Source organism: Astyanax mexicanus, unplaced genomic scaffold, assembly GCF_023375975.1.
Source record: "Astyanax mexicanus isolate ESR-SI-001 unplaced genomic scaffold, AstMex3_surface scaffold_33, whole genome shotgun sequence".
Lineage (NCBI taxonomy): Eukaryota > Metazoa > Chordata > Actinopteri > Characiformes > Acestrorhamphidae > Astyanax > Astyanax mexicanus.
The window spans coordinates 1,758,312-1,784,951 of record NW_026040043.1 but is presented as its reverse complement, the minus strand read 5'-3'; the positions used below and the strand labels follow the sequence as shown (position 1 = coordinate 1,784,951).

At 36.0% G+C, this 26,640-nt stretch overlaps 2 protein-coding genes across 2 annotated transcripts; one reads left to right on the top strand and one right to left on the bottom strand.

Moving 5' to 3' along the window:
• The first annotated feature begins 11 nt into the window (after positions 1–11).
• LOC111188229 (zinc finger protein 665) lies at positions 12–14,847 on the top strand. Its single transcript, XM_049473024.1, has 6 exons — positions 12–88; positions 1,738–2,799; positions 5,324–6,109; positions 7,550–7,671; positions 11,641–12,585; positions 13,485–14,847. The coding sequence occupies exons 2-3, from the start codon at positions 1,806–1,808 to the stop codon at positions 6,094–6,096; spliced, it is 1,767 nt and encodes a 588-aa protein (XP_049328981.1). The 5' UTR covers positions 12–88; positions 1,738–1,805; the 3' UTR covers positions 6,097–6,109; positions 7,550–7,671; positions 11,641–12,585; positions 13,485–14,847.
• A 242-nt stretch (positions 14,848–15,089) lies between these two features.
• On the bottom strand, positions 15,090–26,194 carry LOC125789936 (zinc finger protein 850-like). The gene is made up of 4 exons (XM_049473022.1): positions 25,537–26,194; positions 22,121–23,431; positions 19,734–19,739; positions 15,090–17,343 (listed from the first exon to the last, which is right to left on the bottom strand). Exons 2-4 carry the CDS (start codon positions 23,236–23,238, stop codon positions 16,359–16,361), a joined length of 2,109 nt encoding a protein of 702 aa, XP_049328979.1. The 5' UTR covers positions 23,239–23,431; positions 25,537–26,194; the 3' UTR covers positions 15,090–16,358.
• Between the last annotated feature and the right edge of the window lie 446 nt (positions 26,195–26,640).

The following is a 26,640-nucleotide window of genomic DNA, read 5'->3' as shown; positions in this document are numbered from 1 at the left end:
TGAAACAGAGAAGAAGATGATCCATCCCTTTGATCTTCTGCTCAGGCCGTGCTGTTGGAGGAGGAGCAGCAGGAACAGGACAGTGACGGTAACGAGATGTTTAAGATGGTTTACGTTGAGTAACGATGTTGTTTATGTAATGTAGGTGTGCTATACAGTGTGCTTATGCATGTAAAGCTAACTGTGCTAATATGCTAGTAGTATTAGCAGCTGTAGGAATTATTAAAGGTTTATATAAACATACAGCTCTGGAAAAAATGAAGAGAGCACTTCAGTTTCTGAATCAGTTTCTCTGATTTTGCTATTTATAGGTTTATGTTTGAGTAAAATGAACATTGTTGTTTTATTCTATAAACTACAGACAACATTTCTCCCAAATTACAAATAAAAATATCGTCATTTAGAGCATTTATTTGCAGAAAATGAGAAATGGCTGAAATAACAAAAAAAGATGCAGCGCTTTCAGACCTCAAATGATGCAAAAAAAACAAGTTCATATTCATAAAGTTTTAGGAGATCAGAAATCAATATTTGCTGGAATAACCCTGTTTTTTTAATCACAGTTTTATGCATCCTGGCATCATGTTCTCCTCCACCAGTCTTACACACTGCTTTTGGATAACTTTATGCCTTTACTCCTGGTGCAAAAATTCAAGCAGTTCAGTTTGGTTTGATGGTTTGTGATCAGTTATCTTCCTCTTGATTATATTCCAGAGGTTTTCAATTTGGTAAAAAAAACAAACAAAAACATTTTAAAATACAAATTTCTATGGCAGGAATAAGGCTATTATAAATATAACATAACATATGGGCTTTTCTCACTAAACAAAGAGCATTGGCAATATCAAATTTTGTAGAAATCACTGTATTATATTATATTATCCATATTTCAATATATTGTTTGATAAGTCTATAATGTAATTATCTTTTATGCTTAAGTGAAAAGTGACCTTACTTATTATTATACTTCATAATGACAACTATAATGACAGTAATAACATTATTATTATTATTATTATTATTATTATTATTATTATTAACAAAGTTATAACAATATTAATTTCGCCTCTACTTATACAACTTACGGGGGAAAAAGACAAATAAAGATAGCTATGAACGCCATTGATAAATGTTGAAATGATCACCACCAAAAAAAAGGTCACACACTCTAATATTTGGTTGGACCGCTTTTAGTTGGACTGCACACCCCTAACTGAGATATTAAAAATACAAGAATTTTATCAGATTTGTAACAGAAGTCAATGATCCAGAATGTCATGATACTAATAATAATGCACTCCAAATATCTCCATATATCCAGAATTCAAGTAAAATAAATGATACTGGACAGATATAATCTGTCTGTAGTAGATATATAATGGGAAATGAGAACAGTGTGAATTTTTATTTTGCTGAAAACGGTAAAAAAGTAGTACCCTGATGATTTCATGGTATAATATCATTTCACGATATTCAAAAATGTGGGTGATATCATTGCGTACAATACGATATGGCACACCATTGATCTAGATATATAAGAGTGTTTTTCTTGAATCAGAAGCAATCATGTTTAAAAAATTACTGAAAAATATCATGAGCTATATTACAATGTCATATATTTCATAAGCACACTGTATATATTTATTAATTGCCCACTTATTGCAACGCACCAAATACTGTTGCTAATGATGCAGAAGCAATGCTAGCCTGTAAACTATTATTTTTCTCCTTTTACAGGAATGAATGACTTCCTGCTGAAAACCATCCTGTGCTCATAGTGTCTTCTAAACATCTGAAACATCTGGATGTTCTGCAAGAAGATCAAGATGATGAAATCACCAGAAATCAAATGTGAGAATTTGGAATCTGAAATAACCCCCAGTCCTCATAGTAACACAGACTCTCACAGACAGACAAATGAAGATACAGGCCAGGAGAAAACTAGGCATTGCTCAGACTGTGGGGAAAGTTTTATAGACCTAGAAACTCTGAAAGCACACGAGCTCATCCACGCTGAAGAGAGACCATATCCGTGTTTAGAGTGTGGCAAAAGATTTAGCGTGGAGAGTAATCTCAAAACACACCAGCGCATTCACACTGGAGAGAAACCGTATCACTGCTCAGAGTGTGGAAAGAGTTTTAATCAACAAACAACCCTCCAACGACACCAGCGCGTTCACACTGGAGAGAAACCATACCAATGCCCAGAGTGCGGGAAGCGATTCAGTATTGAGGGTAATCTAATAACACACCAGCGCATTCACACTGGAGTGAAACCGTACGAATGCTTGGACTGCGGGAAAAGATATACTGTTAAAAACAATCTCAAAACACACATGCTCATTCACACTGGAGAGAAACCGTATCAATGCTCAGAGTGTGGGAAGAGCTTTCGAGACAAAGGTACTTACAAAACGCATCAACGCATTCACACCGGCGAAAAACCATATCGCTGCTCAGAATGCGGCAAGACTTTCAGTCTACACCATTATCTCAAAACCCACCAGCGCATTCACACTGGAGAGAAACCGTATCAGTGCTCGCAGTGCGGAAAGAGCTTCACTGATCACAGTTACATCGTAGTGCACCAGCGCATGCACACCGGAGAGAAACCGTATCACTGTTCAGACTGTGGGAAGAGTTTCAGCGATAATCGTAATCTCAGAGTGCACCAGCGCGTTCACACTGGAGAGAAACCGTATCACTGCTCGGGCTGTGGGAGGAGTTTCAGGCATATAAATTCTTTAAAAATACACCAGTGTACTAACAAAGAGATGAAGGATGGCACAACTAGATCAAGCAATTGATGTGTGCAATTTGTTTAATATACAGCTCTGGACAACTCTGCTGGTGCCAGGTTCGCAAACGGTTCTTTGCGTTGCCACCACAAAATCACAGGTTCTTGGTCAGAAAAGCCGGTTCTGTTCTGACCGCACAATCTTGCTGTTCTGGAACCTGCGAACCTGTGACGCGAGCGGCCAAAGGGCGGGGCGTTAAAGCGTCTCCAGGGCAAAGTTGTTTACACACCTCACCTTCATTCACAGCTAAGAGCAGCAGCCCCCCGGCGTCTGTTGACGCCCACATCCACATATTTAGTGAGTGGATTTAAAGCAGTGGAAACACGGGTCGGTTCTTAAAATGTTCGCAGGAATAAAATATTGACTGAAATACGTACCCTTTTTAAAAATGGATAATGTTACACATGTCAGTGAAAGACAAATAATATGGCGAATTCCATACATTCTGATATTTAACATATTCAATAAAAGTTAAAAAAAAAAACTCTGAAACAAATTTTGTTTCTTTCCATTTTACTTGCTAAGGTTCCTTATAATGATGGGATAGACTGGACTACATTACCCTGCTGCAAAAAACTGCCTGGTCAGGTCAGCCTGGCCTTGCTTGATCATGCTGGTTGACCAGCATTGGTACAATCATCAAACAGATTGACTAGAAAAACCAAGCACCACCAACCTGCTCAACCAGCATTGGCAAAATTAAATGTAGCAAATACCACACAGTACTATGGTACTATACTATACTGGTCAAGAGCTGGTCAATAATGTTTTTGCCTGAAATTTGGCCAATTCTGACCTTCCAAAACCATCTACTTCCAAAAGCTGAACTGATTTTTTTTTAGTTTAGGAACAGTTCAACTGTGCAGGGATGTGGTTTGGCAGAAAACCGGTGGGATTAAAAATGAACATGATCTCCAAACCCAGTACAGCCCAGATGAGGGCGCCAATGAAATGTACCTTCACTTCTCCATTTCTCTGAAATACAGAAGAAGATGCCTCTCTGATCAGCTGTCCAGGCCGTGCTGTTGGAAGAGCAGAAACAGGACAGTGACGGTAGGGAGATGTTTAACATCGTTTAACACTGAATCCAGTAGAGAGCGGATGTGCATAAGAGGTTTTAGAGAAGTAAGGTTGAGAGAAAACCTGACGTTTATTTCAGTAGGGCTATCATCATGGCAGCAAATCAGTGCATATAAAAATGTGCACGGCAAGAATATAGAGGCACATACAGCTCTGGAATTAATGTTTCTGAATCAGTTTCTCTGATTTTGCTATTTACAGGTATATGTTTGAGTAAAATGAACATACATATAAATATAAACTATTTTATAAACAAACATTTATTTGCAGAAAATTAGAAATGGCTGAAATAACAAAAAAAGAGGCAGAGCTTTTAGATAATATCAATGAAGTTTTAAGAATTTAGAAGTCAATATTTGGTGGAATAACCCTGTTTTTTAATCACAGTTTTCATGCATCTTACCATGTTCTCCTCCACCAATCTTACACACTGCTTTTGGATAACTTTATGCTGCTTTACTCCTGGTGCAAAAATTCAAGCAGTTCAGTTTGGTTGGATGGCTTGTGATCATCCATCTCCCTCTTGATTATATTCCAGTTTTCAATTTATTAAAAACTCTTAATTGTTCCAGAGCTGTTTATCTCTGTTCCAGAACAAGGTTCTGTTGGTAGCTATTTTCAGATTACCTGATTTTTGATTAATGTGAAATTGTGAAAACTAAATTATCTAAGATCTATAAACTCAAACCTATTGGATTTACATATTAATCTAAATTTAGGTTAGATATGGACATTTTTAATGAATACATTTAATTTTTTTATCTGAAAATTCACGTTATTTTAAAATGCATTTTCAACAGAAAACATACCAATAAAACACAATAAAAATAGTTAAAACTCTAATTTATAAATTACATCATTGACTATTGCAAGTTGATCAAAATTTGTATTAAAATGACAATACATTTGTCATCTTTTGATCCTACTTAGTGTGCAGGAGCATCACAGTATCATACAGCATACCTATACAGCATCAGCAGTATGGGTATAACTGATTACAATGCTGGTGAATCTGGTATCTACTGTAACTGTAGATTAACCCTTATTTATAAACAGAAACTCAAAAAAAGTCACAATTCCTGCAAACATTTTAGAAACCAATCCGTGTTAAGTAAAGGGAGACTCCACGCATGTAGATCATAATGGCCAAATGTAGTAGAGTGGTTTAGTGCACTCAATCACTAAACTGCAGTGTGAAACCAAATCTAACTGCAGCAGATGTTCAGTTTTACAGTGTAATAAACACATCAACGTTGTTCTGGGCTTTGGTTTGAACTTTCAGGTATGAAAATGGCCCTAATGACTCTAGGTTTCTTTCACTTTTTCACTTGTTTTTTTTTTAAATAATATTGGTCTTTGTCTTTTTGTTTCTAGTGCCTGCTTTCCTCTGATGGTCACATTTCTCACCATAGACGCTTCTTAGACTGCCAAAATCAGGATCAAATAATCCATTTTATCCAGCACCCAACAAACCTCCTCTGGTGTATCTTACAAACAAATGCAGAACATTTCCAGGAGAGAAAGAACTCACCTCTGTTCACAATGTGGCAAGAGTTTTACTCAAATGGGTCATCTGAAAACACACCAGCGTATTCACACAGGAGAGAAGCCCTACTGCTGCCCAGACTGTGGAAACCGATTTAACCACCAGAGTTCTTTCCAGAGACACTTACGCATTCACACTGGAGAGAAACCGTACAACTGCTCAGAGTGCGGGAAAAACTTTAATCAGCTGATTACTCTCCAACAACACCAGCTCATCCACACTGGAGAGAAGCCCTACCAGTGCTCAGAGTGCGGCAAGTGTTTTAACCAACCCAGCACTCTCCGACAACATCAGCGCATTCACAGTGGGGAGAAACCGTATCAGTGTTTGGAGTGTGGGTTGAGTTTTACTAATCAAAGTAACTTTCATCACCACCAGCGCATTCACACCGGAGAAAAACCCTACTACTGTTCAGACTGTGGAAAGAACTTTAACCAACAGAGCACTCTCCAGCAACACCAGCGCATCCACAAAGGAGAGAGGCCATATCTCTGCACCGAGTGCGGAAAAAGTTTTACAAATCAGAGTCATCTCCGCCAACACCAGCTCGTTCACACAGGAGAGAAGCCGTATCCCTGCTCAGAGTGTGGGAGAAGCTTCAGTAGATTGAGTCATGTCCAACGACACCAGTGTGTTCACAGAGAAAAGTGCACTGAGACTGGGATGGGATGATAACCCATGAAATGTGAGTCTTCATATTTGCTTTTTAACCCTTTAGTATTAGTAACACCATCACTAATTTTGAGTTTACACTGTATGACAAGTTTTGGAACCCTCCTTTAATTTTACAACATAAAACATCACATAAAATTTAAAAAGGTACGATGAATAACTATATAAAAAAGCAGAAAATGATTGGAAAATCAGGTAATCCTTAACAGGTAATCTCCAAACAAAAAAAATAATACTGCTGGGAACCTTGTCTTTGGTTCACCACCCATTCCTGAGACATGTGAGTGGCTGATTTAAACAAACAAACACATACCATAGCATCAGGTAAATTACACCCATAAAATATGTTACTCTCAATCACTCTAACGTCGGATGAAAATCACCCATAGATGGGAGGATGGAATCAACCATAACATTAATGTCATCAATGAGAATTGCCCAGAAGCTCCCCAAATTCCCATGCAACTTAAAAGCAAAGCATCTCTCAAAAGCAAAAAGCATAGCATCTCTCAAAAGCAAAGCCACGAAAGGTTGGGTAACAAAACTGGTGAAATATTACACTTGCTGGATCTCTATGAAAGCGATTTCCCAGATGAGAAAGTAGGCAGGTCTGGTGGCGAATTTGACAACATGGAGGACATATTCTGCTGTGTTAGTCATATTTCTAAAGATCAGAAAGGAGTGGATAGGGAGAAATAAGATTTGGACTGATTTCTGTGGGATAAAAATGTAACATGCCGGGTTCATACACTTTTTAACCCATAAGTTTCCATGATTTTTTCATGATGTTCACAACCATAAGATTTTTAATCACTGCAGATATGGAAAATAAAATTAAAAATTAACTAAAACCATAATCAAAATGTATTATAGTAAACATAAAATGAATCTGATAAAAATGTCGACACACAATCTTTAATAATAAAATGTGTGTCAGATCCTGAGAGCTCCATTGTTTAGACTTAAATTACTGAACTAACTCTGAACTCTGATCTGATGTATTTGTTGGCTCTAAATAGATTTTCTCTGCCAATAACTTTATGGCTATTGTATTTTCCCAAAACTTATTTTCAAATTCCATGATTTTTCCAGGTTTTCATGACCGTACAAACCATGAACATGTAAAAATATAAGCACAGGTAAAGATAACTGTTGGAATCAGACTACTGGTGATGAAAAAAAGAATGGAATGATGGAATTTGTTTCTACTAGTTTTCCTACAGTCATTGATCTGCAGTCCTGAAGTTACTGTAATATGCTTTCCTTTATGGATGTGGCAGGGGACAGCCAGAAAACATACTATTTGGTTTTTGGTCTGCTATGTTCATTTTCTGACTAAATCCAAGCTTTTCACAGGCACTAACACCACCTAAAGTGAGTTATTTACCCAGAAGTCCAGCCTACCCATAGGTTCAGACACATTCTAATTACTTTTCTTTTTTTTCTTTTACAGAAATGAATGACTTCCTGTGGAAAGACTTCCTATGCTCATTGTGTCCATTTTCCTTTTGACCTCAAATTTACTTTCAGCAACATCTGGAGAAACCACCAAAAGGATAAAGATAAAGATAAAATGTGAGAATATGGCCTTCAAAAAAATGCGCCCCAAACACAAATATGGAGGCTAATACTGACTGTCTGATATCATGAACACACAGAAATTTTAAAAGTATTTCAAGACAATAAATGGTATATTGGTGTACGTGCATGTAGTTGTTATTGTGTAGTAATCCCTTTTATTGTTGTTTCTGATAAAAGAGGAGTTCAGTCAGTAGCTGTGCACATTACTTACATAGTAATAGAGGAGGGACTGCCACTTAAAATTATGGGTACGGTTCAGGTGGTTTTAAAATCCATGCACCTCTTTTCTCTACTGCTCATTCTTTGTGTTTAATTTTATACTATGCAAACGAAAATAAGATGGCAGACATGCGGGCAAAACACAAAATGACCAAACACTTAATATAACTGATTATTATTTAAAAAAAAAAACATATCCTTGCAATGAAAGAAATGATAAAGTTTTATTTTGTATCACAGTTTTAAATATTTTGTGGAAAAAATATATACACAACAGTAACTTACCAAAACTGACTAAAAAGCTTTATAATAAATAGTTAATCAAATACAATAATGGACAGCATTTAAGACAAAATACAAATATTTTCACATTTTCATATATTCACATATTTTCACATATTTTCATATTTTTACATTTCATTTTTTTGTATTCATTTAAATGGATTATTAATATGCCTTAAAATGTTTAATTCTATTAAAATCAGCTAAACAAAAAAGATGATTTTGTTTAGGTCTCAACTTTTGATGTACTACATTTATTTTATTAAAATTAAGTCACACTACTTGATGGCATTCCAGTTAAACATTTAGATAGTTTTGTACTATTTCAATACATTAAAAAACACTGCGAAGACAACTGGTTTAGTTCACAAGTGCTTTATTGTCCAAAGTCAATACCAGTTTAGAACAATGAATTATATGGTATTTTTCAATTTTTCAATGACTATGCTGACCACTGACCACAAGCTGCTGGACAATACTGTATTTAGGACTTACTTACTAAGATAAAAATACAAAGAAGTGATAAACTTTCAAGGTGATCAAATGGAATAAAACGTTGATATTCCATGATTTTTGAGGGACTTTTATTGTGAAGAATAGCACTTCCACCCAGCCCAACATGCTGTCAAACTGCAGCAAAACAGTGTTGAAGACCTCTGCAGAGCAGATGGTGGCGCTAATTTCTATAACTTCTTCTGCAGCTGCAGTATTATGGAGTTGCCGAAATGTTTGCATTGATCAGCATTGTTTTTTAGAGTAGGAGATCCAGGAGCTGGATATGGTAGGTAACTTTTTAACACATATTTATGCAACGTTATATGTGAATATAGCTGTGTAACATTTAACTAGAAGATGCTCATATACAGAGAGACTAATAAAACATCTTCTGAGCTGTCTGCTCATTTTTAAGTGTTCCTTTGTAAGTTAGATGGACTCCAGAGTATACAGAATGATATATGTAAGTGTATATACTGCATTATACTTAGATAACTAGTTAAGTCTGTACTGATGCCTATATTATATACTGAAGAATATGAAACCCTAGTTAGATATCAGTTTGTTTTGTTTTCTAAAGAGGGTGTGACTAGGACTGAGAGAGGAAGCTTTCCAAGCATAAAAAGCAGCAAAACTCAAAATAAAAGCCAAATTCTGGTAGTTTTATAGATAGATATAGTGGTGAGAGTTCACAGCTGTACACCAAGTCTCAGCTGGTTAGGTTAGAGCTGCCCTTGGCTTGGAGCTCATTTAGCTAAGGTAGTTAGCATTAAGGCTAATGGCATAAACAGTAAAACATACAATTATAACATGATGAATAATCATATACTCACCACATGATGGTACCACCCACACTGAGGTTTAGTATATATATACATAACAAGCTGTGTTTGGGAATTTGGGTGATTTAGAAGGCTCTAGCTAGCTAATTTAGCGGTTAGCATGCTAACCAGCTAGATAGGTAACTTGGTTTACCACAAACTATGGATAAAATTAGATTAATAATCGCTACCCTACACTGTAACTAGTGTTTTAGGCTACATTTTAGCCAATATAAATCTGTTTAAGTACCTAATGCTGTCTAACTAATCTAGGTTAGCTTACTAACTTCTTTTTTAGCTCCTGTCAGCTGAGGAGAACTAAGTTGTTGATTAGCATGATGGCTAACTGACTGATTTTAGCTATATTAGAATTATTATTATTAATAATAATAATAATAATAATAATAATAAAAATAATAACTATAACTAGTGTTGTACACTACATTTTAGCCAATATTGAATAGGTATAAATAGCTAAAGCTAGCTAACTCATGTGGTAATTTTGTTTAGCTTCTGTCATCTGAGGAGAAGTTGTTGATTAGCATGATGGCTAACTTACTGATTTTTGCTATATTAGAAGTATTAATAATTATAAATATTAATAATGCAAGATATTTGCCAGCTACACTATAATTAGTGTTGTACACTACTTTGTAGCCAATATAAATCTGTATAAGTAGCTTTCTCTAGCTAACTCCTGTGGTGATTTTTGATTTCTCAGCTGAGGAAAACTAACTAGGTGATTAGCATGGTGGCTAACTGACTGAGTTTATTAGTTTATTAGCTAAATTAGAAGAGAATAATATTAATAATAAACGTTATATACTGGAAAATCACCAGATACACTATAACCAGTGTTTTACACTACATTTTAGCCTTGAAAAACTATATTTTTAGAAAACTTACTGGGTGATTAGCATAGTGGCTAACTGACAGATTATAGTAGTTTATTAGTTTTATTAGAAGAGCATAATATTAATAAAACAATATATCTGCTGCACAATCGCTACAGCAATACACTACAGATACAGCTTAGTATAAATCTATGTATGTAGCTAAATAACTCATGTGGTGATTTGTGTTCAGCTCCTGTCAGTTATTGATTAGCATGGTGGCTAACTCAGTTACTATAAACAGTAAAATGTTAGGAAGATGGTTGTTTTCTAGCTAATACAGGGCCTTGGTTGTTTTTGTTGGCACCCTGACTGATGGTTATTGATTTATTAGCCATTAGAAAGGGGGAAAATGTATTTTAGGTCTCAATTTTAAGTGTTCGCAGCTGAGGCAGCTCCTTTTGAGGTCTGTGTTTGTTTTGGTTGACTAGGTTTTCTGATAACATCTGGTTCAGTGTCAGCATATGATTTTTCCAGGCAGATTGTGTTGATGGAAACATTGCGTTTACATTTGGCTGTACTTCAGGGAGTGTGTTCCTGGCATTCCTGTGACCTTTTTAAATAGTTAAAATCTGAAATGTTTCTGGCAAAGCTTAAATAGCTTCCCAAAATGGATTTGATAAAGTTCTAAAATGCTAAAATCGTTTTGTGGAATTGCCCTAACATATTTTGGCTGATATTGGAGTGAACTTAAAATGTTAATATAATATAATGTCAGTATGTGTTTCAGTTGTTGGATTCATTTCAGAATGATTCAGAGAATGTTCCCCATGAAATTTTAATGTATAAAAAAACACTAGTTCTGAGATCATTCTTACAGTGAGATCAACGTTCTAGGGACATATACATAGTTACCATAACATATCTGGTAATGTTCTCCTTATTTTCCATTCATTACCTTTAAATTGCTACAAATCATTATGTAATGTTTGAGAATGGTTTCCTGTAATTTCAGTAACATTTACATTTTTTATTAATTCCAGAATGATTCGGAGAATATCCCATGACATTTTAGTGGCAAACATAAATTGCTTCTTTTTTGGTACTGTATACATAATCCTTTTGGCACCATTATGCTAGTTGGTGTGCCTCAACACTGCATTGGCCCATCTCTGTAATGCATGTCTCCTTAAAGGTTTGTCTGGATTAGAGTTTTAGCTCTAAATGCCAATATAGTAGTATATATGGTCACTTTTGTTTTTTGTTTGCATTTTGACATAACATATCTTTTTTTATTTCTGTTTTGTTCCTAGTGTGCACCATGGACACTTCAGAAGATCCTGGCAAGAGAATCAAGTTCATCTGATGAAATCAGGATGAGAAATTAAATGGGGGAATATGGAATTGCATACAAGTTTCATTGCTCAACAGACATCGTTTAGTACATCACTTGGCGAAGTGCAGAAAAATCCAGGTAAGAAGAGACCTCACCTCTGCTCAGAATGTGGGAAGAGTTTTACCCAACACCGTCATCTAACTGCACACCAGCGCATCCACACAGGAGAGAAGCCATACTGCTGCTCAGAGTGTGGGATACGTTTTAATCGGCAAAGCACTCTACAACGGCACCTACGCATCCACACCGGGGAAAGACCGTGTTACTGCTCAGTGTGTGGAAGGAGTTTTAATCAAGTGTGTACTCTCCAACAACACCAGCGCATTCACACTGGAGAGAAACCGTTTCACTGCTCGGTGTGTGAAAAGAGTTTTAGTCAACAGAGTCATCTCCTGACACATCAGCGCATTCACACCGGAGAGAGGCCCTATTACTGCTTAGAGTGTGGCGAGAGTTTTTCTAGTCAGAGTCATCTTCAACAGCACCATCGTGTTCACACCGGGGAGAAACCGTATTACTGTTCGGACTGTGGGAAGAGTTTCAATCAGCAGACAACTCTTCATCAACACCAGCGTATCCACACTGGAGAGAAACCATATCCCTGCTTAGAGTGTGGGAAGAGCTTTAATCGCCACAGTACTCTTCAAGAACATCAGCGCATTCACACTGGAGAGAAACCGTATCACTGCTTGGACTGTGGGAAGAGCTTTAATAGGCAGGGTTCTCTTCACCAACATCAGCGCATTCATACTGGAGAGAAACCGTATCACTGCTCTGAATGTGGGCGGAATTTCCGGCAAATAAGCACTTTTAACAAACACAAGTGCCCGAAAGTGGAGATGGAAATTCCAGTTATTGAAATGTGAGTTGGTGAAAAATTATTTTTTCTACTACTTATTTAAAAAACTGCCAGGGTTTTAGATTCAGTCATGTTTAAAGGACTATTTTTACTTCTGCATTGAGTAAATGCAGAGTCTACAGCGTAGCCTGTGCACTGATTGTGCACAGTTGTGGCTGTTTTTACTTGTGCATTGGGGTATCAGTGATGGGAGTATTATGTTCAATAGTCTAATCACAATTGCTGCGGTCTGTATTGCCACAACACATTATTACATTTCAGGGGGATGTTCATCATGCTATAACATAGGGTACACACTTACACATTGAGTACACAAAAGTTATTTTTTTCTGTAAAGAAAGGTCAAAATAACATATTTATTGAGATTAATTTCTACTGATTTAAAAATATAACTAAGGATGTTTATACACTTATTAAAAATGAAAATTACTGTTTCCATACATTTGTAGTCTATAGATGGCATTGTGTCCTGCAGATTTTACTGAAGTATCCCAAAGGAGATCTCTACTGCATTTACATCTGGAGGAAGTCCAATAAAAAATTACCTGATTGTGATGTTTTTGAAACTAGTCTATTACCATGTTGAAGGTAGCTGTAAATTGTGGCCATTGAGGGATGTGCATGGACAGCAACAATACTCAAATAGGCTGTGGCATTCAAGAGATGACTGGTATTGAAGGGCCAAAGGGTGCCAATACATACTGTACTAAATTCAGCCTGGAAATAGTAAAACAGACATTTTACAATGAACTCTGCGTCTCATCATTTGCACCAACATGCACCAGTAATTGTGGGAAACTTGTAACTAAGTTGTGGGTCGTAAAGTTTACATCTGTTAATGTTTTACCATTTTATTTTATATGCTGTAATTATTAAAAAGGGATTTTATTCTTACATTTCAGAGACACTGAAGCCATCTCCACCCACTACATGATCACCTGCCCTGAACCTGCCGATCTGCTACACCTGAGCGGCTCAGAAGTCCCATCCACTGGCTCTCAGACTGCGAGTAGTACAGAGAGTGTGGTCGAACCTCACACTGCTTGCTTATCTTCCAACAGCTGGATTCAAAGACAGAAGAAGCAACAGTCACCAGATTGACTTTTGCCTTTAACTCATCGGTGACGTGAACACACTAATACACACTAGTTAGTACACAAACAGTGTACAATCTCTGCATTGCCAGACTCGGACACCTGCCATTATATTAACTAAGGAGTTATTATCCATCATTGTGCAGGAAAGACTGCTGTGTTTATTATTACAAATCATGCTAAGAAAGTTATTTTGTTCTGAGATGTGAGAAAATCTTCTTTATTTTTGTCAGGTTCCTTTTTCTGCCAATTCTTTACGTTTTGTACAGAGCTTATGCACTTATTAAAAACAATATTTGCACCCAGAAGGATTTAATCTAATGAAAGAAATTAAATAAATTCATGTGTGTAGGCACTGTGGTCAGTGTCACACATCAAAAAGGCCTGGTATCATGGTGCAATTTTGTACAATACCAAATCACTTTTCATATTCATTACAAGCACTTTGATAGACCAATGTTACATTAATGAGGTATTGCAACAAGTATTGCAAAATGTGTGTGTTGCTATTGGACGCTCTATTAACACTTCTAAACCCCCTAACGCACAATCTGCAGTAACTGTGTGACAATATTGGAAATATTATAGGATGGATTATTACAGGAGGAACATAAGGAACCTCTACAGCTCCATGCTGAGACATCTAGCATATGTTGCAGCATTACACATGAGTTACACATGCTTTACACACTACTTCTAACTGTGTAACTCAATAAACATGACCAAGATTCGTCCGTACCAGTCCTGGTACCCTTTATCTTTCTTCTGAATAGTATTTCAAACCGACATCCTTCTGGGTGCAACTATTTTTTTTTAACTATTTATATATACGTGTATATTAGGCTGCATTCACCAGGCTGAAGTGACTCAAATCAATTTTTTTTGCCTTAATGTGACACAGATCAGATTTCTTTGGGCAGTATGGCCAGTCACTTATACGTGGTCCTTAATTGGATGCATGTCTGATTTGTGGGCATGCAACATATATATGAATGGTCAGATTTTATTTCCATTTCCTAATTTATATTGTTTTTTGCTGAGGCAATGTGCATATTAATACTGTGTATCAAAATATTAATCATTTATATTTAATGTGAAATATGTTGAGTTTTTCTGTTGTAAGGGGAATTAATACTAAAGTATGCAAAATAAAACCGAAAAATGTGTCGCATATACTGAATAAAGTGAATTTGTGCAGCATTTTGTTCTATCAAACAGAATGTAGTTGTTTCTGAAAATGGAGGTAGCTACATTTCTTTAATAAGTGTATCTTTAGAGTTTGAGGTGAAGTCCTAATTATAAATGTATAGGTTGTGCTCCAATTCTGTACTACACACTAAAAGAATGTGTGATCAATGTATGTTACTGCTCAGTACCTGAGCCTGCTGAGAATTCAGAGAACACAGAGGAAAAAAAGGTTTGACACATGGCTTTATTTACAGCATAGGCAGCAGATAAATTAAAAAAGTCCTTCACCAATAAAGGGATGAAACATCACTCATGCCTGTTCTAACCAGGAAGCCCAAACAGTTATGGTATGAATAGCTCGTTCGAGAAGATTCCAGGTGGTGCGTCCACAGGTAAGCATCAACCAGACTGATGGACCAACCCATATTCTTTCCCCCAAACACACTCACTCCTACACTAACATCATTCAGTTCATTGGCAGTACACTCAAACATGAGTATGTAAGAACAATTTGTGCAGATACCTGTTTACACTGGCAGACAACAGTCTCTTTTTTATTTGACCAATCAGCTTAGAATATTTAACTCGATTTGACGCTTGTTGCTCTGATAACGTGTCGCTGGTGGCTTGTCGCTAAATCACAGCTATGAATCGCTGTAACCTGCTAGTTTAAACACGTGTTTAATTTGAGCAATTAATGGGTTCAGAGTGCACCAAACAGAAACAGAGCATAGAGTATACCATTCAACATGCAATGTTATTTTTTACATCATCACAATACCTGATATTCTGTTCTATGCAAGGTCAAAAGCCCCCTCGATTTTATGCAATGCTCACAAACTTCGTTTTGGTGGAAGCATGCAGAAGCCTTAATGTTGTTTCCACACCTGTGATTTTTGGCCTGTTTAAACTGGGAATCTGGTTCGTTTGCAGTCTTGGTGCAGTTCGTTTCAGCAGGTGCAAAACAGAAATCGCACCTAGACCAGGTGGTCTTGATCCGATTCCAGGCAAATTCTGGAAACTCATCAAGCAATATATAAATATATTTTGTTACGTTGACAAAAGAGATGTCAAACACAGGGAAAGAAAATACTAGCCCAAAATCAGAATTTCCCAGTGAATAACAACTATAACGTAACTTATAATAAATTATTTCTGTTATATTTCTATATTTTCTAAATTTACAGCCAGTTTACAACAAATGGGCAGGCTGCAGATATGGTATCAAAGTGCAAAAAGATACAAGTCAACAATGGATGCTTTCACATTGTCTTAATACAATCATCATCATGGACATTTTGAGCTTTTTATAATGAAAAATGATAATGACAGTGATCAAATACTACCCATTTCACTGTTAAAACTTAGATCTGATGAATGCATTAATATATTGGCATCATACTGCTTTTATTCTTATTCTTTAGAAACAACAGGAGGTATTTCCCTCCTAAAGACAATGACTGTCTTACTTTGCATTACATTTACCATATCACATCACATGCCATCTGTACCACTGCTACATTCATGTTTCTTCAAACTACTTGGGTATCTGAAACTTTTCTCACATTCTGAGCAGTGAAACAGTTTCTCTCCTGTATGGATGCACTGGTGTTTTAGCAGACTTCCCTTATGAGTAAAACTCCTTCCACATTCTGAGCAGTAATATGGTTTAACTCCTGTGTGAACACGCTGGTGTCGTTGGAGATGAATTATTTGAATAAAACTCTTTCCACAGTCCGAGCAGCGATACGGTTTCTCTCCGGTGTGAATGCGCAGGTGTTCATGAAAAGAACTATTTTGAGTGAAGCTTTTCCCACACTCTAAACAGTAATACGGTTTCTCTCCAGTGTGAATGCGCTGGTGTTCATGAAGGGAACTATTTTGTGTAAAACTCTTTCCACACTCTGAGCACTGATAGGGTTTCTCACCAGCGTGAATGCGCCGGTGTTGATCAAGATTACCTTGTCTTGTAAAACTCTTTCCACAGTCCAAACAAGAATACGGTTTCTCACCAGTGTGAACATGTCTGTGTTGATCCAGATTACTCTGTCTGGTAAAACTCTTTTCACAGTCTGAACAGGAATACGGTTTCTCTCCTGTATGAATGAGCCGGTGTTGGTCGAGATTACTCTGTCTGGTAAAACTCTTCCCACAGTCTGAACATGGAAATGGTTTCTCTCCAGTGTGAATGCGCTGGTGAATTTGGAGAATACTCTGATGAGTAAAACTCTTCCCACAGTCTGAACATGGATATGTTTTTTCTCCTGTATGAATTCTCTGGTGATTTTGGAGATTACTCTTCTGAGTAAAACTCTTTCCACACTCTAAACAGTGATGTGGCTTCTCTCCTGTGTGAATACGCCAGTGATCATGAAGAGAACTCTTTTGAGTAAAACTCTTTCCACACTCTGAGCAATGGTGAACTTTCTTCTTGCCAGAAGTTGTTTGCAGAGTAATGGAGATTCGTTCAGGCTCCATTTACTTAATTTTACTCTCTTTCAGCAGTGCAAAATAATCTGGAACATCCTCAATACTGAGCTCAGGAAAAACATGGACACTGCGAGCAGAAGGAGACTTGCATCTGGGTGCTGTTTATTTCTGGAAGAGAAAAAAGACAAATGATAATCTAAAGTCTTTGTAAAAGAAGCATTTGTGCCAAATAAATCTGACTTATTTTTTACCCATAATGCCGCAACAAATCCATCACCAAGTGAAAGAGGCAGTCCTTTGAGCTATGAACAGTTAATCAACATTAATCAACCCTAAAATCTAACCCTAACCTTAACCATTAACCAACACTAAAATCTAACCCTAAACCTAACTGTAACCTTAACCAACACTAAAATCTAAACCTACACATAACCCTAACCTTAACCTAAACTTTAAATCTAACTATACACCTAACTCTAACCACAACATTAACCTAAACTTTAAATCTAACCTTAAACCCAGTCCTAAAATGTTAAGAGTTTGGGTTAGAGTTGGATGTAGGATTACATTCAATAGAGAATAATTTTCTTTCACCTTTCAGTTCAGTTGCATTTAATAAACATGTTAGTTAAATGTCAGCTGAGCATTAATGGGACCATCAAATAAAGTTTTATCCATAGGTGTACTAGACGATTGCTGTAATAACTAGATGGTAGATGAGATAACTAGTGGGATGCTAAGGTGTAATTAGACGGTTGATCAGATAACTAGTTGGTTGCTATGGCGTTGCTAGGCTGTTGCTAATGTCTTTCTAGGTGGAGGCTAAGCGTTGCTATGGCTAAATGATAGCTAAAATCTCTCTATAATTCTATAAATTTAATACTGGTGGAGCTGTCATTACATTATGTTGAATATATAAGAAATAACAAACATCCAACGTACTGCGGAACAGCGTCTACTCAGGGCTTATAAATTAATAAAAAAAAATCCACTTTGACTTTAAAACGGTCAGTGGCGTTATTTTTCGTTGTTAATTTACCCTTATATAATGCGTATAGGCGTAATTCGACTTTAAAAGCGGATAGCGTTACAAAGATGAGTAATAAACGATACATTCTGCTCTGTTTTGATATTTTGTATCATGCTGTAGGGTATATATTATAAAGTATCTTCAGATTATTTTGCAAAATACTGCTTCCCTGCTACAAATGCCACTTTAGTCCCCAAATATTACATTTATTCTCGAATTCTTAATGTTCTGCTCTGGAATAAAGGCTGTAAATTGTTAAGAATCAGTGTATTAAATGAATTAAAGTTCTTACCTTCAGCAGTTCAGCTCCTCTAACTGTTCCTCAGCTTCTGAACACGGAGATCTGCACTGCTGTTAAAACCCTGATCTTCTGCTTCTCCACTTTTCTGAATCACTATTATAGCAATAGCGCCTCCATTTGGTCTAGATATGGGTTGCTACAGTTCTTTAAAAATAAGAGACCACCTAAAAATTATTTAAGAGTTTTTGCACCAGGAGTAAAGGCATTAAGTTATCCAAAAGCAGTGTGGAAGACTGCTGGAGGAGAACATGCCAAGATGCATGAAAACTGTGATCTAAGACTGAGACCTATTGTCCCTCAGAACAGACATTTATCAGCCCATCATACAGCAGTTTAGCCATGTGCACTGCACTAGAAAAAGAGAAATGTTTCCTCATATTATTATGACATTCATTTTACGGTTTACATTTTTTTGAATAAAATAGAAGAACTTAAAAGTTATACAGAATAAATAGATGTTAAACAAATACATTTAATTGCTATGGACATAAAAAAGGCAAATACTAAATATTAATTTTATTTATTAATTGAATCTTTATTTTTAGTGCATTGCATACATTATGTATTTTTTCATCACTGGAACATAATTCAGGTCTGAAATGGTTAATGTTTTGTTTGTTCATAATTGTTTATGTGAATGTTGATTAAATAATTATATAATATACGTTTGTAATATAAGTGTAAGATATTTCCAGTAACATCTCATGAAAACCATATAATTACAGGATTTGATGAGATAAAAGTAAATTGTATACATAAGTTATATACTTGTAATATGTTACACTTGATGCTAATATTGATATTTTACTACAATGTTCTTTTTGCCACTTAGCTTTGAAAATGATCTCTCATTTATTGTCTACCAGCTAGGAGTGAATTTCACGGTAGCTGGTAGACAATAAGGATAAGGACAATAAGGATACTCTTGGCAATATGACAAAACACTGAATTAAAAATTATATATATATTTCAAGAATGCACTACAGAGATAAGGATACTCTTGGCAATATGACAAAACACTGAATTAAAAATTATATATATTTCAAGAATGCACTACAGCGACAAATAAAAATTTAAATGTTATTAATGAATACGATATATTGCACACCCATAACTGAGATATTAAAAATACAAAATTCTTATCAGATTTGTAACAGAAGTCAATGATCCAGAATGTCATGATACTAATAATAATGCACTCCAAATATCTCCATATATCCAGGATTAAAGTAAAACAAATGATATCGGACAGATATAATCTGTCTCTAGTAGATATATAATGGGAAATGAGAAATGAGTGTCATTTTTTTGTTGCTAAAAACAGTAAAAAAAAAAAAAAAAGAAAAAAGAAAAGAAAAGAAAAAATAGAACCCTGATGATAATTAGGGGTGGGCGATACAGCACCATATTTAAAAATGTTGCCAATAATATTAAGTACAATACACTATGGCACACCCCTAACACTAATAATAATACTAATATTCCATATGCTATTGTATGACATGCAACACTCAAATCCATAAAATAGTGGTTAAAAATGTCACACTGAAAGATCCTGAGACACTTCAAGCATGTGATTCGATTTAATTGGCTATATTATTGTTTCTTTAACCCTTTCAGACTCTGCATACATTACAATGTATCTTTCAATGTATTTTCTTCATTTTAAAATCTTCTACACGAAAAAAAACAAGAGTAATTAAGATTAATTAACAGATGCTAATTTTACTAATTGAATGTGATTTAGATCACTTTTTAAATCACGTTTCTTACTGTTTAGGGATGGTTTATGGTTTAAAAAGGTCATCATATTATATAAAATATTACAGACATGATTCCAATGCAATGGAAATAAAAAATACGTTTGAATATTTTGCTTAAAATTGATTTATTGGCTGTATAGGTTTTATAGTAGAATAGTCTTCTTTTCTGTGCATTACAGACAGAAAACAGCATTCTTAATTTTTTTTCCCTCATTAGAGATAATTTAGATCTTAACATATAAATATGAATTTGCAAAATGTACACTTTCAACAGCAAAAATAGCAAAACATTACCTCACCAACATAAAAACAAACATACAACTTAAAAATCTGAGGGTATTATTGTGGCAAGATGCTTCATAAAATCATTTGAAATGTCATAATTAAACTTTATTATTGTTAATACAAATTTCTAGTGTTTGTGGTCATTAAGCATTTAATAAGGAGATAATAATACAAGCAAAATAGCAGACAAAAGAAAGAATAAAAAAGAAGAAGAAAAAAGACTTGGCACTTGTTGCCCAACAAATAGATAACTTACATCAGCCATATATTAAATTATACATTTATTTTCATTTACTAGCTGTCTAGCTTGCTAATGAGTAACTGGTTAGAAATAAATATTACAATAGCATAAGCATTGCATTAACATTACACCCATCCAAAGATTTCTTATTATCAACATTGTTCTTCTATCGTAAAAAAGTTAATTAAAACAAACAAAAATTTCATATGACAACATTAACGAAGCCAATTTCTCTACCTGGTCAAGGGAAGTCAATGTAGCAGTACAAACTTAATGTGTGTTTTCTTTTATTTATTTATTTATTTTTTACAACAAAATATTGTTTGTAGAGTCCATGTTTAATCGTCAAGGTAAATCAAGCTCAGATCCTCCTAAAATGGCAAAAAAAGCATTTACTTTGTATTATGCCACAGTTAGTTCCAACTCTGCAATGTGATTGGCTGAGAGGCGTTCTATGAGTGCCATTATCAGCCGGTAATGCACTGTAACCGAAGCTCTCCATCTATTACTCCACCACATACAGGTAATCAAGCAGCTACAAACAGAGCAGCAATGGAACTATTTTAACTGGCGGAGTGTTTATAACGAAACAGATTGTTTTCTCGTTCTCTTTAACTCAAAATATTTCAATAAACAGTAATAATGGAATATATCTGTGGTATAATCGCAATAATACCTTTAAGATTCGTGCTATAACATGTAATACTTGACCTGCGGCCTCCTGTCCATAACCACACAGCAGTGCCAATATTACACGTTATAGCACTCCAGCTCTCTACAGGGTCCGTACGGTCATGACAAACCTGTAAATGTCATGGAATTTTAAATTTAAAATAGCAATTTCCAGGCCTACAAAATCTTTGTGTTTTCGCTATTGATAAAGAAAATTTATTTTGAGCTAACTAAAATATGTCAGCTCAGAGTTAGTTCAGTAATTTAGCCCACAATAAGCCCAAAATTTTTACACAATAAAGCTCTCAGGATCTGATACACATTTTATTATTGAATTTGATTCTGTGTTAACTTTTTTTAATCAGATTATCAGATTTTTGGTTTTATTGTCCATGTCTGCACTTATGTTTTAAAATTGTATGGGTATGAAAAGTTGCCTTAAAGGCATGGAAAAGACATTGGGATGAAAAAATTATTGAAATTTATTGGCTTAAAAGTGTATGAACTTTGACTACAGTATTAACGCTTAATTACTACAATTTGGTGCATTCGTGTTTTTTCCAAGTCTTTCGATTTCCGAAACCTTTCTGACACCCTGAGCAGTGATACGGTTTCTCTCCAGTGTGAACGAGCTGGTGTCGTTGGAGAGAACTCTTATAAGAGAAACTCCTCCCACATTCGGAGCAGTTGTGAGGTTTCTCTCCTGTATGAACGCGGAGGTGATGGGTCAGACTACCCCTACAAGAGAAGCTCATTCCACACTCTGAACAATGAAACGGTTTCTCTCCAGTGTGAATGCGATTGTGTAACATGAGATTTTGCTGACAGGTAAAACTCTTCCCACACTCCAAACACTGAAATGGTCTATCGCCCGTGTGAATGCGCTGGTGTATTTGGAGGGTACCGAAACGAGTAAAACTCCTTCCACATTCTGAGCAACAAAACGGTTTCTCTCCAGTGTGAACGCGCTGGTGTCGCTGGAAAGTGCTCACTTGAATAAAACTCTTTCCGCAGTCTAAACAGTGATATGGTTTCTCTCCAGTGTGAATGCGTTGGTGCTTTCGGAGAGTTCCTTGTTCTCTAAAGTTCTTTCCACACTCTGAACAGACATACGGTTTCTCTCCGGTGTGAACGCGCTGGTGAATTTGGAGATGAATCTGCCTCGTGAAGCTCTTTCCACACTCTAAACAGACATACGGCTTCTCTCCAGTGTGAACGCGCTGGTGTACCTCGAGTAAAATCGGTCTCGAAAAACTCTTTCCACATTCTGAACAGGCGTATGGCTTCTCTCCAGTGTGAGCGAACTGGTGCCGTTGGAGATTACTCTTTCTCGTAAAGCTCTTCCCACACTCCGAACAGGAAAACGGTTTCTCCGCAGTGTGAATGCGATAGTGACGTTGGAGATTACCCTCCTGATTGAAACGTTTTCCACACTCTGAACAGGAATACGGTTTCTCTTCAGTGTGAATGCGCAGGTGTACGAGGAGATTACTCTCCTGAGTAAAACCCTTTCCACACTCTGAACAGGAAAACCGTTTATCTGGATTGCAAACATGCTGGGGTATTTTAGGAGTTCCTACGTCTCCACAACTGCTCTCAAACTCTAAGGAAGGGTGGGCTTCTTGTGTTTGAGATGTGGTCACGTGGGACATAGTGGAAGATGTTTGCAGAATACTGGAGATTCATGTGGGCACCATTCTCTTATTTTAATATCGTTCAACAGTTCAAAAAATTCTCTGCAACATCCTGAGTGCATGTGTTGTTGAAGGCAAATTTGATCTCAGGAAGAGTGTGTACACTACCAGCAGCAGGAGGAAAAGACTTGAAACAGGACGTAGTTCATTTCTGGGACAGAAAGGAAAAAAGAAAATCTCAAGTCATTGTAAATGCAACAAGGTCAATGTCATCCAACTGTTGAGAAATGTTAAGGCTTTTGTTACAGGGAAATTGGTGGCTCAGAGGTTAAAGATATCCAGAGTTCTTGATCACATGGTTGTGCATTTAATACACACATCGGCTAAAGGTGCAGTTTAATAACACTTGTGTAGATACTTAAGACTAGAGCTGGGGATATATTGAGTTCTTAAAAATGATCGATATATTTATATACGAGATATAAGACGAGACAATACAAAACAAGATTGATACAGAATTATTACCAGTTAGATCCAATAGTACGCCTTTCTCTTTTCCCTACTGATCTTTCCATCTCTAGATTATTTTTTATTATACCAGTTAGTTCCGATCCTGCAATGTGATTGGTTGAGAGGCATTCTATAAGTGCCGTTATCAGCCGGTAATGCACTGTAACCAAAGCTCTCCATGTATTACTCCGCCCACATACAGGTAACCTTGCAACGATGCAGTGCTTACAAACCCAACAGCACTACAGCTATAAACAGAGCAGCAATGGAACTATTTTAACTGGCGGAGAGTTTATAACCAAACAGATCCTATTTTCTCCTCCTCTTTAACAGCAATAATCAAACTATGGTATAATCGCAATAATACACTCAAGATTCATGCTGTAACGTGTAATATTGGCTCTGCTGTGCTGTGGTCATAGGCACAAGGTTGTAGAATAATATGTAGAATATGTATTTTTGTCTCAAATGTGTCTTTTTTTATTATCTTATGGGAAGGAAAATATCATGATATATACAGTGTATTGCCTTTTAGCCCAAAGCAAATTTGTTGTCGTCTTTTCCACCCTGCTGTTATAGTTATAGTTATAGTTGAATCTAAAAAAATTTTATATCATTGAAAAGTTTATTTTTTTCACTTATTCAGTGAAACTCATATACTGACTTTGGACTTGATATAACACAGTGCATCAACACCAGCAAACCATCACTGATGATCAGTAAATTTAGCATTTCATTTAAAGGAAATCAAGGGAGCAGAGTCTGGAGGAAGAGTAGAAAGACACACAGTCCAAACTGCTTGAGGTCTAGTGTGAAGTTTCCACCAATCAGTGATGGTTTAGAGAGACATGTCATCTGCTGGTGTTGATCCACTGTGTTTTATTATCAAGTCTAAAGTCAGTGCAGTTTTGTTTTCCACCAAAATCTTACAGCACTTCATGCTTCCCTCTGCTGACAACTTCATTTTCCAGCAGGATTTGGCACACTGCCCACACTGCCAAAAGTACCAATTGGCCTTATATGGCCAATATAAACAATAAAATAAATAAACGCTTAAAATAGATCACTCTGTGTGTAATACATCTATATAATGTATGAGTTTCACATTTTGAACTGAATTATTGAAATAAAGTAACTTTTCAATGATATTGTAATTTATTGAGATGTACCTGTATTTTGCTCAGATGAAAGCAAATTAAAGACAATTCCAGAAACAGAATTATTATTATTATTATTATTATTATTATTAAACAGGAAAAAGAAAATTATTTTAACCCTTATTTCCTTACATCTAGAGTACCAGTTAAAGGTTTGGACACAGCACTTCTTCTTCAATGTGTTTTTCATTTTATGGAATTATTTAGTAAATAAAAAAGTGTTAAACAAATCTCCAGCTCATCCAAAACCATCATTTCAATTTTTTAGGTTTAGATCAGGGGATTAATGTGGAGGACTAACACTTATTTACTGTTTGCTACATAATTCTATATGTTTACCAAGAAAATACATTAAATAAAGCATAAAACATTGAATGAGGTGTGCCCAAACCTTTGACTGGTTCTGTAAATAATTCATGAAGTAGTAGTTAGTCAGTGCTAACACTTCCATATAATATTATTGGGATTATTGTAGCATTTCATCCACCTCTCAGAAGGAAACCAGTAGGTCCAGTGTATTTCTTTACTGTTGAGAATGAAACGTTTATAGAATATACTGTATTCTCTATATACAGCAGTGCTGTTACTGCTCCGGATTACAGATGTAAACAGTGTAAAATCAGTGTAATAAATGAGTTAAAGTTTTTACCTTCAGCAGTTAAGCAGCTTCTGAACACGGAGATCTGCACTGCTGCTCAAACACAGACCTTCTGTCTGTTTACAGCTACAGCGCCACACCTGCTCTGGAGAGGGAATACAGGTGATACCGGAGCCAAATGTGACCGGGTTGCCAGGTCCCGCAAAATTACCCACCGTAAAGTCTAAAACTCTTCCTTTAGACTAGAAGGCTGCGTCCAGAAACTTTTGCTACTGCTACTCCTCCTCCTTCCCTCTCATTTTCCTCCTCTTTTCCTACAGCTCATTACCTCCTCCTTTCCTGCAGCTAGTTTCCTCCTCCTTCCCTTTCTTTTGTACTGCTAATTTCCTCCTCCTCCTTTCCTACTCCTCTCCTCTCTTCCTACTGCTCATCTCTCCCATCCACTCCTTTCCTACAGCTCATTTCCTCCTCCTTTCCTACTTTTTTCTTCTTCCTACTCCTCCTCCTTCTTGCCTCCTTTTCCTTTCCTACTCCTCTTTCTTGCATACTCTTCCTTTCTTCCTACTCCTTTCCTACTGCTCCTTACCTCTCCTTCTCCTCTTGTAAAAGAAAAGTGCATTTACGTATATTTTACTATATATATAGCATTATACTATATATTTTATATATTTTTTTATCCATAACCTCTTATCAATTAGGCATATTCTCAAAATATTTTTTTTTTTTTACCTTAATCACTGTGTCCGGCCATACAACTACACAATCTGGACTAGAAAGCTCCACCCACTTAGATTTTTTGGCTCATTTGCATATGCAATATGCAAAAACATCTTTCAAGCCTGGACCATCAAAACTTTGGATATTGTACTATCCTGCACTTCTTAAAAAATAATAACAATAATAGTTGCTTACTAAATTTATTAATGGAAAAAATATACAAAAGGCATTTTTAATTTACTTTAATTGACAAAAACATTAAAACCACCAGTATAGATATTAAACAGTGCACACATGTGTAAACCATGTGGCCTAACTGATTTTCTTAAAGCTCACCTTCCGCGAAAATCCGATTTTTCTTGTTTTTTGTGGAATACAGTAGGTCTCTCCGAGTTGAATGTGTACACCTGCACATTAAACTGTTTTGCAGCCCCCATT

What these genes read in the sequence shown, in the direction of transcription:
- LOC125789936 (XM_049473022.1), bottom strand. Translation starts at nt 23,238, where the DNA reads ATGTCCCACGTGACCACATCTCAAACACAAGAAGCCCACCCTTCCTTA.
- LOC111188229 (XM_049473024.1), top strand. Translation starts at nt 1,806, where the DNA reads ATGTTCTGCAAGAAGATCAAGATGATGAAATCACCAGAAATCAAATGT. An exon ending in GGATGGCACAACTAGATCAA is followed by an intron (nt 2,800 to 5,323) that starts GCAATTGATGTG and finishes TCAGGATCAAAT; the next exon opens with AATCCATTTTATCCAGCACC.